We start from the raw sequence: 15,113 nt of genomic DNA, 5'->3' as shown, positions 1-15,113 counted from the left end.
TCGCATGAGGTGGCCAAAGTACTGGAGTTTCAGCTTCAGCATCATTCCTTCCAAAGAAATCCCAGAGCTGATCTCCTTCAGAATGGACTGGTTGGATCTCCTTGCAGTCCAAGGGACTCTCAAGAGTCTTCTCCAACACCACAGTTCAAAAGTTTCAATTCTTCAGCGCTCAGCCTGCTTCACAGTCCAACTCTCACATCCATACATGACCACAGGAAAAACCATAGCCTTGACTAGATGGACCTTTGTTGGCAAAGTAATGTCTCTGCTTTTGAATATGCTATCTAGGTTGGTCATAACTTTCGAAAACCCTAAAGATGCCACCAGAAAATTACTAGAGGTAATCAGTGAATTCAGTAGTCACAGGATACAAAATTAAAAAGAAATCTCTTCCAATCCTGTAAACTTATAATGAAAAATCAGAAAGAGAAATTAAGAAAACGATCCTACTCATCACTGCAAGAAAAATAATAAAATATATACAAATAAACCTACCTAGAGACAAAAGGCCTGTATACAGAAAACTTAAAAACACTGATGAAAGAAATCAAAGATCACACAAACAGATGGAGAGATATACCATGTTTTTGGATGGGAATGCTATACTACCCAAAGCAATCTACAGATTCAATCCATTCCCTATCACATTACCAATGGCATTTTCCACTGAACCAGAAAAAAATATCACAGTTTGTATGGAAATATCAAAGAATACAAATAGTCAAAGGAATCTTGAGAAAGAAAATGGAGCTGGAGGAATCAACCTTCCTGACTTCAGACTATACTACCAAGGAATAGTAATCAAGACAGTGTGGTACTGGCAAAAAAAACATATATATATAGATCAATGGAACAAGAAAGTCCAGAGATTAACTCACACACTTATGGGCACCTTATCCTTGACAGAGGAGGGAAGAATATACAATAGAGAAAAGACAGTCCCTTTTATAAGTGGTGCTGGGAAAACTGGACAGCTATGAGTGAAAGAATGAAATTATAACACTTAACAACACCATACACAAAAATAAACTCAAAATGGATTAAAGACCGACATAGTAAGTTCAGAAACTGTAAATTATAAAACATAGGCCGAACCCTCTTTGACATAAATCACAGCAAGACTCTGTTTGACCCACCTCCTAGAGTAATGGGAATAAAAAAAATAAACAAATGGGATCTAATTGAACTTAAAAGCTTTTGCACAGCAAAGGAAAGTATAAGCAAAGTGAAAAGACAACCTTAAGAATGGGAGAAAATAACCGCAAGTGAAGCAACAAAGAAGTTCCGAAATAAACAAGCAACTCATGCAGCTAATTATCAGAGAAACAAACAACCCAATCCCATAAAGGGCAGAAGACCTAACCAGATATTTCTTCAAAGACATACAGATGGCCAATAAACACATGAAAAGAAGCTCAGTACTGTTCATTATTAGAGAGATACAAATCAAAACTACAGTGAGGTACCACCTCACACCAGTCAGAATGGCCATCATTAAAAGATCTACAAACAATAAATGCTGTAGAGGATGGGGAGAAAAGGGAACCTTCTTACATGGTTGGTGGCAATGTAAACTGATACCGTCACTACGGAGAACAGTATGCAGAGTTCTTAAAAACTAGAACTAAAACCACTCTCTGACTCAGCAATCTCACTATTTGGCACAGACCTGGGAAAACCATAATTTTTACACATGTACCCCAATGTTCACTGCAGGACTATGTTAACTAGCCAGGACATGGGAACCACCTAGCTGTCCATCAACATATGAACAATAAAGAAGGTGTGGGCATGTATATGCAATGGAATATTACTCAGCCATAAACAAACAAACGTGAGTCAGATGAACAGAGGTGGATGAAACTAAAGCCTGTTATACAAAGTGAAGTAAGTCAGAAAGAGAAAAATACTGTATATTAATGTACATATATGGAATCAAGATAAAACAGTACTGATGAACCTATTTGCAGAGCAGGAAGAGAAACACAGATGTAGAGAATGAACTTGTGGTAGAAGGAGAGGGTGGGATGAACTGACAAGAGTAGCACTGACATATACACACTACTGTGTTTAAAACAGATACCTAGTGGGAAGCTGTTATATAACACATGGATGCCAGCCAGGGTTCTGTTATGACCTAGAGGGGTGGGATGCAGTGGGGTGGGAGGGAGGTCCAGATGGAGGGGTTATATATAATTATGGCTGATATGAGTTTTTGTACAGCAGAAACCAACACAATACTGTAAAGCAATTATCCTCCAATTAAAAAACAAGACAAAATAAAATACTAATATTTGGTTTTTGGTGCAAAAACTCCTATATATCCTGGTTCCTCCCTTACTCCTTTGGAGTAGTCCCTTCGAGCTATCTCATAGGCTATGTTTTAGGGTTAGGTCCTCAGCAAGTCCACAAAATAAAACATAATTCTCAACTTTTAGGTTGTGCATTTTTTTCAGTGGACAAACCCTAATGTCAACTAAGGACTTTAGTTAATAATATCGATACTTTTCCATCAATTTTAACAAATGTACAAGATGTTAACAGGTGAAACTGAGGGGAGAAAAGGGTATACGGGAACTGTATAATTTTCGCTTAATTTTTTTGTTAAACCTCAACCTCCTATTAAAAAAAAAAGTACTTTAGAAAAAATGAAGACTCTACTTATAATGATTTAATACCTAAAGCTCAGAAATAAAAATTCTGGAAACACAAATATAAGACTTTTTTACTCATGTACACAAAATTGATGAGATGCACCAAAAACTGGAATGCCTGAAGCCAGCACTGGTCAACAGAAAGAGCCCAATTCTTCTCCACGACAATGCTTGACCACAGGTCACACAACCAACATTTCAAAAGTTGAACAAACCGCGCTACAAAGTTTTGCCTCATCAGCCATATTCACCTGACCTCTCATCGGTACCAACTACCTCTTCTTCAAGCATCTTGGCAACTTTTTGCAAGGAAAATGTTTCCATAACCAGCAGGACACAGAAAATGCTTTCCAAGAGTTCACCAAATCCCAAAGCACGGATATTTATGCTACAGGAATAAACTTATTTTTCACTGGTAAAAAATGTGTTGACTGTAACGGTTCCTCTTGTGTTTATTAAAGATGTGGTTGTGCCTCGTTATAATGACTTAAAATTCAGGCTCTGAAACTGCTATTACTTTTTCACTAACCTAAAAGCTGTGTGTCTGTCATACTTACGCCTTTTTATACTGCCATATATCCTCCATACCAAGTTTGATGTTTCCCTGATAACTCAGCTGGTAAACAATCTGCCTGCAATGTGGAGACCTGGGTTCAATCCCTGGGTTGGGAAGATCCCCTGCAGAAGGGAAAGGCTACCCACTCCAGTATTCTAGCCTAGAGAATTCCATAGTCCATGGGGTCACAGAGTCAGACATGACTAAGCGACTTTTGTTTGATGAGAGTTTTTATCATGAATGAATGAATACTGAATTCTGTCTACTGAAATGATTGTGTAATTTTATTCTTTTCATGAATGTGGTGTATTGATTTATGAATGCTGAACCATCCCTGCATCCCTGTATAAAACCAATTTAATCATGGTGTATGATCCTTCTGATTGCTGAATTTTGATCATGCTGTATGATCGTTCTGATTGCTGAATTCTGATCTTGGTGTATGATCCTTTTGATGATTGCTGATTTCTGATCTTGGTGTATGATCCTTTTCATGATTGCTGAATTTGGTTTTCTAATATCTTCTTGAGATTTCTGTACCTATATTCATCAGAGATATTGGCTTGTATTTGGGGTGGGGGCAGTCTGTGCATTAGTGGCCTTACAGAATGAACTTAGGAATGTTTCCTCCTCTTCAACTTTTTGGAAAAGTTTGAGGACAGGTAGTAGATATTCTTAATATGTTTGGTAGAATTCTCCTGTGAAGCCGTCCAGTCTTGGACTGCCTTGCTCTGTTCCGACATAAGACTGAGTCTGAGCTAGCTCCAAATCTCCAAGTCCTTACCCTACTTGGCAATGGCAGCCTTCATCCTAGGAGAGTACGGTGTGAGAGGAAGGGGGGCCAGAGCAAGTGCCCAGTGCAAGCTAGAGTGTGCAATGGGACAGCTGCAGGAAATCAGTCAGAGTCTCAGGTCATTTTAAATCTGCTTACTCCACCTTGTTCCCGAGGGGAAACAAGTGTTTGTATGCAAACATCACAAGTGGAATTTTGGTTTTGTATAGCCATACAGTAAGTCTTAGTGGATTTCAAACCAGCTAAGGGGACTCATCTTCCTGGTAATCCCAAATCTGGGTTGCCAAATATGTAGCTCAAATGTTTCACACCCTAGGAAGGATCATCGAGCTTGTGATATGCTCTCCTTGCTAGGGGTGCAAGTCCGGAACTGATCATTTCTCTTCTCTTCCTACTCAACTCTGTGTGAATCTTTCTTTGCAGTCTTGGTTACAGAAAGGCTGTTCTATCAGTGTACAGTTTGTTTCAGTAACAGTAGCCACACATGTACTGTATTTCTGAGATGTCCATCAGGGAGAAGGGAACTCAGCATCCTCATACTCTGCCATTTTGATCTCTTTCAGAATTATTATATTGTTTTTACTAGTTTTGCAAACTGATCCTCTTGAAATTTCTCAACTTTCAATATTACTCTCAAATAGTGATCATACATACTTCACTTTACTGGCTTCACCACAAACATGCTGGCTTATATGGATAATATTAACTGGCAGTTGTGAAAATGGGCATCTCTGTCTTGTTTGACTTCAGTGAAAATTATTCTACTAGATTCCCTTGAGCATGATGTTGGCTTTGGGGTTAAAAGGATTTTTCATCCTTCCATTTTTCACTTTCCAGAATTTACAAAAAAGTTGTAAGAAAAGTACATGGGATTCTGAATATCCATCACCAAATTCTCAGATATAAACATTTTACCTTTTTTATCCTTTCCCTCTTCACATATCCCTTTATTCATCAATACTTCTGTATATATTTCCCCAAAGCAAAAAAAATCTAATACAACTACAGAATAATGATCAGAATGCTGAAATTAACAATATAATATATATGTTCTAATTCACAGAATTGATTTTGGAATTTAGTATTTGTCTCAATGATGTTGTGTCAAAGAAAAATCAAAGATCGTGTATTGCATTAAGTTCTGGAATAGTTTTCTTAGTCATTTCTATTTCATGACAGAGACACTCTTACAGAGTACAGGATAGTTATTATGAAAAAATACACCTCAACTTGAGCTTGCCCACTGTTTTCTCATGAGTAGTTTCAGACTCTGTACTATAGGCTAGAATAATACAAAAATGAGGTTGAGTTCTTATAAGTGCCTACCATGAAGCACATGCTATCAACTGGTTTAATAACTGTTTGCACTGTTTGCTTTCATAATTTAAGGTGGTGTCTATTAAGTTTGTACAGGTAAAGCACCATTTTATTCATAATATATATCTTGTAAGAAGACAATGTGAGGAGGGAAATAATATGTTTTTCACTTTCCCCCACTAGTTTTGGAGTATAAGCACTGAGTTCAAATTTTAGTTTGTACTTTTTATACTCTTCAGCATGTGTTATTTATGCATGACTCATCTATTCTGAGTGCATCCAAGTCTTGGATTTTCTGTCCATCTTCACTGATTTTTCTTTTTTTTCTGAGTATATGAAACATGAAGATAACTCCCAAAGTCAAGACTGTTCAAAAAGTATATTCCAGTATCATCCCTCCACCCCAATTCCCTGTAAGTTTTCCACTCCATTTACATACACGCATAACCTACAGGGGACTTCCCTGGTGGCTCAGACAGTAAAGTGTCTGCCTACAATGCAGGAGACCCAGGTTCAATCCCTGGGTATGGAAGATCTCCTGGAAAAGGAAATGGCAACCCACTCCAGTATTCTTGCCTGGAAAATCCCACGAACGGAGGAGCCTGGTAGGCTACAGTCCATGGGGTCACAAAGAGTTGGACACAACTGAGTGATTTCACTTTCACTATATACCCTACAGGTAGGCAATCATTATTCTGTGTCTTATCCTCCCTTTGTTTCTTTATGGTCAAGTGACCAGATACATGTGTATATTCTATTATTTCCCTTCTTTCCTCTAAAAAACGTTGAATACTTTTAGACACTCTTTTGCACTTAAAAAAAAAAAATGTATCCTGAAAATCTCCCTGCATTAGCCCACACAGTTTTTCCTCATAACTTTTTGCCATGCCCAAAACCTCCACTGAATAAGTTTTGCCACAGTTTATTCAATCACTGTCCTATACATTGGCATTTAGGTTGTTCCCAATATTTCACTACTACAAATAATATGTTACTGAATAACCTTGTGCATTTATTTTTGTAAAGTGGAAATTTATCTTCATGGCAAAATCCCAGAAACAGTATGGCTAGGTCAAAAGATAAGAACATATGGAGTTTTGGTGAAAGTGAAAGTTGCTCAGTCATGTCCGATTCTTTGCAACCCCATGGATTGTGTACACCAGAATACTGGAGCCACCCAGGGATTGAACCCAGGTATCCCTCATTGTAAGCAGATTCTTTATCAGCTGAGGCACAAGGGAAGCCCAAGAATACTGGAGTGGGTAGCCTATACCTTCTCCAGCAGATCTTCCTGAACCAGGAATCAAACCAGGGTCTTCTGCGTTGCAGGCAGATTCTTTACCAACTGAGCTATGAAGGAGTTTTGGTAGATAATGTCAAATTTATATCTATGAGATATGTATCCACTTTTATTCCAACAAATAATGTAACAGTGTCTGTTTCCTCACAGCCTAAAGAACAGAGATTATAACTTATATTTTTCAATCTGATAGATTAAAAATGGTATATTGTATAGTTTTATCTTGCAGCTGTCTTCTTTCATATGTGCTAGTAGTATCTGCTTACTACAGGTTCACAGGTACTCGAATCTATTTTAGATTTTTATTATACTGCACTAATATGAGAGACAATGAGCTTTCTCTTTTAAACATGTTAAGAAAATATGCATCTCAGTCTGATATACTAAAATGTTTTAAAATCTGTTTTGTCAAATGCCTTTTCAGGAACTACGAAGACAGCTAAAAGGAAAAGTAGCAAGAGATATGAACAGAAAACTGAAAAAAACAAGAAAAATGGCTCTCAAGTCACACACGTAAGAGAAATACAAATTAAAATCATCCAAATACAAAACTTAACCATGGATCAATGACTTACATATAAGATTTAAAACTATAAAACTATTAGAAGAAAATATGGAGGTAAATCTTCATGTGCTTAGAACTGGCAACGGATTCAAAGACTTGATACCACAAGCATGAGCAAAAGAAATGAACAAAAAAGTTGGACTTCACAAATATTTAAAACTTTTGTCCATCAAAGGACATCTTTAATAAAGGGAAAAGACAACCTACAGTGTGGGAGTAGTTGCAAATTATACACAGTTCCATATTATGTATCTCATAAAAGATTTAATATCAAGAATAAACAAAGAAATCTAATACAATAACTCACAGCAAAAATAAAACCCATCTAATTTCAAAATAAGCACAGGACTCAAGTACACATTTTTTCAAAAAAGACATACAAATTGCCAAAAACACAACAAGTTGCCCAAGTCACTGGTAATAAAGAAAATGCAAATCAAAATCATAAAAAATAAAATACCACTTCATACCCACTAGGACATTAAAATTTTAAAACTGGAAAGTAAAAGTGTTTTAGAGGATGTGGAGAAATAAGAGTCTTCATATATTTCTGGAATTTAAAATGGTGCAGCTGCTGTGAAAACAGTTTGGCAGTTCCTCAAAAACTTAAAATAGAATTACCATATGATCCAGCAATTTTACTCCTAGGTATTTACACCAAAGAATTAAAAAATAAGTACTGAAATAGATACCTAACCATAAATATTCATAGTAACAATATTCACAACAACCAAAAAGTGTAAGTCCAAGTGTCCATCAATGGATGAATGGATAAATTGTAAGATATACATACAATGAAATGAATTTTATCAATATATGCTACTACTCAGAGAAATCTCAAAGAGATGCTAAATTAAAGAGATCAGATACAAAAGGTCACATACTGTACAATCTCCTTTTACATAAAATGACTAGAACATAGAAGCAGAAAGCAGATTAGAGGTAGCCAAGGACTGCAGGGAAAAGGCTAATGTGGAGTGACTAGTATAAGTATTCTTCTGGGATGATAACAAAAAAGTTTTGATACCAGAAAGAGGTGGTTGTAGAACACTATTAATGTGCTAAAAACTACTAAACCACCCACTTTAAAATGGTTAACTGTTTAAGTGTATTTCACCTCAATTAAAAAAAAAAATCATATGATGTATTTTTAAATCATTCATAAAATCAATAAAAAATTTTGATAAAAACACTTTGTTGAAAAGACCAAATAGAAACAGATATTTTCATATATTACTGATAGGAGTAAAATGGACATAATTTCCATAACAGGAAACTTGGCAATATCTAATATAATTGAAAATATAATAACCTACAGATATTCATTCTGCCACAAAGAACAAATGAGGTATTAGAACAGTGTTTTGGACTCTGTGGGAGAGGGTGGGGGGGGGGGGGGGATGATTTGGGAGAATGGCATTGAAACATGTATAATATCATATAAGAAACGAATCGCCAGTCCAGGTTCAATGCAGGATACAGGATGCTTGGGGCTGGTGACTTGGGATGACCCAGGGATGGTATTGGGAGGGAGGTGGGAGGGGGGTTCAGGATGGGGAACACGTGTACACCCGTGGCGGATTCATGTGGATGTATGGCAAAACCAATACAATATTGTAAAGTAATTAGCCTCCAATTAAAATAAATAAAAAATTAAAAAAAAAGAACAAATGAGGTACACACGAAATTACTCATTGTAAGAACAAAAGACAACAGACAGTAGTCAATGCGCTGTTAACAGACAACTAGTTAAATAAATTGTTGTACACACATAAAAAGGAATGCTTTGATGCTGGAAAAGAGGGAGAGAGAAGGGAGGAAATGGAGAGGAGGGAAGAAAGAGAAGAAAAGGAAGGGAAAGGGAGGAAGGGGAGAAATGTGAGGGAAGGGAAGGAAGGCAGGAAACCAAGAAAGTTCTCTATACACCAGTATCTTTTGTGTGAGAGGGGTGAGGAAGAAAAGAGCATACATTTCCTACTCATACAGACAGACAGATGGATATACAACAAAGGAGTTAAGAAGTAACTCTGTGGAGATAGATGGGAAGGCAAGAAGTAGTAAAGGCTTTTTAATTTACATTTCTCTTATTGTGTGTTTTTTTTTTTTTGAACCATACGAACAATTTACAGAAGCAAAAAATTTTAAGACTACCATTTGTTTTAAAACCAAAACTCATTCTAACAGGACACTTACATAGATTAGACAAGACCACATATGTAAAGCACTTCACTCAGTACTTGCCTTTCCCAGTTTAAGACTGTAAAATTAACAAACTCACTTTCCTTAAAATAAACTAATCTCTTGCCAATCCTCATCTAACTCTATGCTCCAGGTTGCTGCCACAAACTCTCTTTACGCACTAGAGTGTGCTGTACTTTCTCTTCTGGAATTTTTACACCAACTGTCAAGTTGGACCTTTCTCTTCCACCTTAATTTACTCTTACGCAACACCTCAGTTCCAGTATCAAGTCTGTTCCTTTGAGATGCACTTTCTTACAAATATCCCCATATTCACACATACACAGAAACACACAACCTAGGTTCAATCAGAAGCTCCTCCTTGTTATTCCTACACTACACCTTGTGGTTAGACACTGAGACTCCAGATAGCGACAAGCCTGAATCTAAATCGTGAATTCAGCACTTAAAAACTGGATGATGTGCAAAAACTAACCTAAGCCCTGAATCCTTAGTTTCTTGAACGACAGAATAAAAATCATATCTGACTGATAGAAGTGTCAAACCAATACCAAATGAGCTAATCTATGTAAAGCACACAGCTTGGCACATACACTGCCAAGCTCAAACAGTCATTAAATTGTAACCAACTTTATTAGTCTCCTGGTAATGAGCAGTTCAGTGAAGTACTGGTATATTTCCCTCCTTTTCTTTGCAAAACATCCATCTTTAAAAACTCAACAGGGGAAAAAAAAATAAACTAAAAACTCAACAGGGACTTTCTTGGTCGTCCAGTTAAAAAGACTTCACACTTCCACTGCAGTAGGCAACGGGCTGGATTTCCAGCTTAGAATTAAGATGTCGCATGCTGCATGGCATGGCCAAATAAATAAATAGCAAATAAACTCAGAGTAGAAAGGACATTAAAAAAATTAAAGCAGAAATTATTAAAAAAATAAATAAAAATTAAACATATTCTAATAGTTACTGGGGCAGAGACTGTCTTGATAATATATATATACATACATACATGGGAACAATAACCTAGGTACTTGGTAAATATTTGATAAAATTCTTATGTTAATATGCTGAGTGATAACTTCATAGAAATAAGAAAGCCTTCAAGAAATCAATTTGATCAGTGATCTCAATAGAAGATCACCTTTCTGCACTGATTAGCAAAGAAAGGTGTTTACCAACTGATTTATCCGATACAGTACAATTTAACCTGTTAATATTTATTCTAGAGAAAAAAGATCTCTATCAGTTACCTACTAATATGATAAAAAAATTTCACTTTTTAGTAAATTGTCTATGGATTCCAAATGATTGTAAACTTAAACCTGATTTTCATATTTATGTTACCTTCAAACATTTAAGCTTCAAGAACTTCATCTACAAGATAAGGATTCAAAATAATGAATGTTAGCAACTGGCACAGTTCACAACATAGAGCATAGATACAAATAATACCAGTAAACATTAACTATAAAATCTTGTGATCTAAAAAGTCAAATCACAAACTCCTTAATTTCAGATTTCCTTCAAAACATTAAAATTTCAGAAATCTGTTATGAGTAAAATTAAACTAAGAAAAAGAGAAATATTTTTAAATAAAATAAATTAATGACAAAAGACTAGAAATGAATTCCAGAATGAATTATAAAATGATTAACACAAGGTAAAGTAAATTTGAAACTTCTGGACTGACAAAGTCTCAGTGTACATCATTTATTCCAACATTCTGTACCTCGACATCCTGAACACTGGATAAAAAAGTTGATTAAATCCAGAAGTGCAATGTCCCTGTCTTGTTTATATGATTCAATCCAGTCATCGACCACAGACTGTGGAGGGGGGAAAAAAAAAGAAAGAAAAAAATTTTTATTGATATTACAGCAAATGAATTTTCAATAAATTATTGGTTTTCTATGTGCAGCTATTTAAACAAGAAAACTACTTAATTAAATCACATGTATAATATATATTAAATTATATATATAATACAAAATTAAGACCATATATAATAAAATACATTTTTCCCCCAGGAACACAAGGATGATTCAACATTAGGAACTCAATTCAATTAATCAACAATGTAAAGAAGAAAACTAAATGATTATAATACCAGATCTCAAAAGGTATCTAATAAAAATCCTGGAGCCATGCTTAATAAACCTCATATAAGTAAGTGAAGTCGCTCAGTCGTGTCTGACCCTTTGCAACCCATGGACTGTAGCCTACCAGGCTCCTCTATGGGATTTTCCAGGCAATAATACTGGAGTGGATTGCCATTTCCTTCTCCAGATGATCTTCCCGACCCAGGGATCAAACCCGAGTCTCCTGCATCGTAGACAGACGCTTTACTGTCTGAGCCACCAGGGAAGTCGCCGGTGGCTCCGACAGCGCACAAACGTGGCCGAGAGGAGCTACCCGACGTCCGAGGTCAGGGGCAGAAGCCAGGAGGACCCCATGCCCGAGGGGTGGCGGCCAAGGGGAGCTATCCCACGTCCGAGGTCAGGGGCAGCGGCTAAGAGTGCCAGGCTGCAATGGCACAGGAACTGCCGAGAGGAGCTACCCAGCGTCCGAGGTCAGGGGGGGCGGCCGAGAGTCCCAGGCTGCAGCAGCGCAGCAGCAGCCTAGAGGGGCTACCCCACGTCGGAGGTCATGGGCGGCGCCCTGGAGGAGCTACCCAACCCAAGGCCAGGGGCTGTGGCCGGGAGGAGCTACCCCACGCCCAAGGAGCAATGGCTGCACTGGTGCAGGAAGGCCTAGAGGAGCTACTCCATGTTCAAGGTCAGGAGAGGCACTGAAGAGGATATACCCCTCGTCCAAGGTAAGGAGCAGCAGCTGCGCTTTGCTGAAGCAGTGGTGAAGAGATACCCCACGTCCAAGGTAAGAGAAACCCAAGTAAGACGGTAGGTGTTGCAAGAGGGCATCAGAGGGCAGACACACTGAAACCATACTCACAGAAAACTAGTCAATCAAATCACACTAGAACCACAGACTAAGCCATGCCCTGTGGGGCCACCCAGGACCGGTGGGTCATGGTGGACAGGTCTGACAGAATATGGTTCACTGGAGAAGGGAATGGCAAACCACTTCAGTATTCTTGCCTTGAGAACCCCATGAACAGTATGAAAAGGCAAAATGATAGGATACTGAAAGAGGAACTTCCCAGGTCGGTAGGTGCCCAATATGCTACTGCAGATCAGTGGAGAAATAACTCCAGAAAGAATGAAGGGATGGAGCCAAAGCAAAAAGAATACCCAGCTGTGGATGTGACTGGTGATACAAGCTAGGTCCGATGCGGTAAAGAGCAATATCGCATAGGAATCTGGAATGTCAGGTCCCTGAATCAAGGCAAATTGGAAGTGGTCAAACAGGAGATGGCAAGAGTGAATGTCAAAATTCTAGGAATCAGCAAACTAAAATGGACTGGAATGGTGAATTTAACTCAGATGACCATTGTATCTACTACTGCAGGCAGGAATCCATCAGAAGAAATGGAGTAGCCATCATGGTTAACAAAAGAGTCCGAAATGCAATCTCAAAAATGACAGAATGATCTGTGTTCGTTTCCAAGGCAAACCATTCAATATCACAGTAATCCAAGTCTATGCCCCAACCAGTAACGCTGAAGAAGCTGAGTTGAATGGTTCTATGAAGACCTACAAGACCTTTTAGAACTAACACCCAAAAAAGATGTCCTTTTCATTATAGGGGCTGGAATGCAGAAGTAGGAAGTCAAGAAACACCTGGAGTAACAGGCAAATTTGGCGTTGGAATACGGAATGAAACAGGGCAAAGGCTGATAGAGTTTTGCCAAGAGAACGCATTGGTCATAGCAAACACCGTCTTCCAATGACACAAGAGAAGACCCTACACGTGGACATCACCAGATGGTCAACACCAAAATCAAACTGATTATATTCTTTGCAGCCAAAGATACGGAAGCTCTATACAGTCAGCAAAAACAAGACCAGGAGCTGACTGTGGCTCAGACCATGAGCTCCTTATTGCCAAATTCAGACTCAAATTGAAGAAAGTAGGAAAAACCACTAGACCATTCAGATATGACCTAAATCAAATCCCTTATGATTATACAGTGGAAGTGAGAAATAGATTTAAGGGACTAGATCTGATAGACAGACGGCCTGATGAACTATGGACGGAGGTTTGTGACACTGTACAGGAGACAGGGATCAAGGCCATCCCCATGAAAAGAAATGCAAAAAAGCAAAATGGCTGTCTAGGGAGGCCTTACAAATAGCTGCGAAAAGAAGAGAAGCGAAAAGCAAAGGAGAAAAGGAAAGATATACGCATCTGAATGCAGAGTTCCAAAGACTAGCAAGAAGAGATAAGAAAGCCTTCTTCAGCACTCAATGTAAAGAAATAGAGGAAAACAACAGAATGGGAAAGACTAGAGATCTCTTCAAGAAAATTAGAGCTACCAAGGGAACATTTCATGCAAAGATGGGCTCAATAAAGGACAGAAATGGAATGGGCTTAACAGAAGCAGAAGATATTAAGAACAGGTAGCAAGAATACACAGAAGAACTGTACAAAAAAGATCTTCACGACCCAGATAATCACGATGGTATGATCACTCACCTAGAGCCAGACATCCTGGAATGTGAAGTCAAGTGAGCCTTAGGAAGCATCACTATGAACAAAGCTAGTGGAGGTGATGGAATTCCAGTTGAGCTATTTCAAATCCTGAAAGACGATGCTGTGAAAGTGCTGCACTCAATATGCCAGCAAATTTGGAAAACTTTGCAGTCACCACAAGACTGGAAAAGGTCAGTTTTCATTCCAATCCCAAAGAAAGGCAAAGCCAAAGAATACTCAAACTACTGCACAATTGCACTCATCTCACATGCTATTAAAGTAATGCTCAAAATTCTCCAAGCCAGGCTTAAGTGATACGTGAACCATGAACTTCCAGATGTTCAAGCTGGTTTTAAAAAAAGGCAGAGGAACCAGAGATCAAATTGCCAACTTCTGGTAGATCATCAAAAAAGCAAGAGCGTTCCAGGAAAACATCTATTTCTGCTTTATTGACTATGCCAAAGCCTTTGACTGTGTGGATCACAATATACTGTGGAAAATTCTGAAAGAGATGGGAATACCAGACCACCTGACCTGCCTCTTGAGAAATTTGTATGCAGGTCAGGAAGCAACAGTTAGAACTGGACATGGAACAACAGACTGCTTCCAAAGAGGAAAAGGAGTACGTCATGCTGTATATTGTCACCTTGCTTATTTAACTTATATGCAGAGAGTACATCATGAGAAATGCTGGGCTGAAAGAAGCACAAGCTGGAATCAAGATTGCTGGGAGAAATATCAATAACCTCAGATATGCAGATGACACCACCCTTATGGCAGAAAGTGAAGAGGAACTCAAAAGCCTCTTGATGAAAGTGAAAGTGGAGAGTGAAAAAGTTGGCTTAAAGCTCAACATTCAGAAAACGAAGATCATGGCATCTGGTCCCATCACTTCATGGCAAATAGACGGGGAAACAGTAGAAACAGTGTCAGACTTTATTTATTTGGGCTCCAAAATCACTGCAGATGGTGACTGCAGCCATGAAATTAAAAGACACTTACTCCTTGGAAGGAAAATTATGACCAACCTAGATAGCATATTGAAAAGCAGAGACATTACTTTGCCAACAAAGGTCCGGCTAGTCAAGGCTATGGTTTTTCCAGTGGTCATTTATGGATGTGAGAGTTGGACTGTGAAG

General features: G+C 38.1%; 1 protein-coding gene across 3 annotated transcripts in view; it reads right to left on the bottom strand.

Moving 5' to 3' along the window:
* STAG1 (stromal antigen 1) overlaps nt 1-15,113 on the bottom strand; it is a 507,863-nt gene that overhangs the window by 273,649 nt on the left and 219,101 nt on the right. For 2 of the 3 annotated variants that reach the window (XM_025291338.2, XM_044946850.1), the window contains exon 5: nt 11,114-11,210. The exons of the other annotated variant lie outside the window; for it this stretch is intronic. In XM_025291338.2, coding sequence (XP_025147123.1) covers nt 11,114-11,210 — 97 coding nt within the window. The remainder of the gene's footprint in view (nt 1-11,113; nt 11,211-15,113) is intronic. 3 annotated transcript variants of the gene reach the window in all.

Source organism: Bubalus bubalis, chromosome 1 (genome assembly GCF_019923935.1).
Source record: "Bubalus bubalis isolate 160015118507 breed Murrah chromosome 1, NDDB_SH_1, whole genome shotgun sequence".
NCBI lineage: Eukaryota > Metazoa > Chordata > Mammalia > Artiodactyla > Bovidae > Bubalus > Bubalus bubalis.
This window is presented reverse-complemented; position numbering and strand designations above follow the sequence as displayed.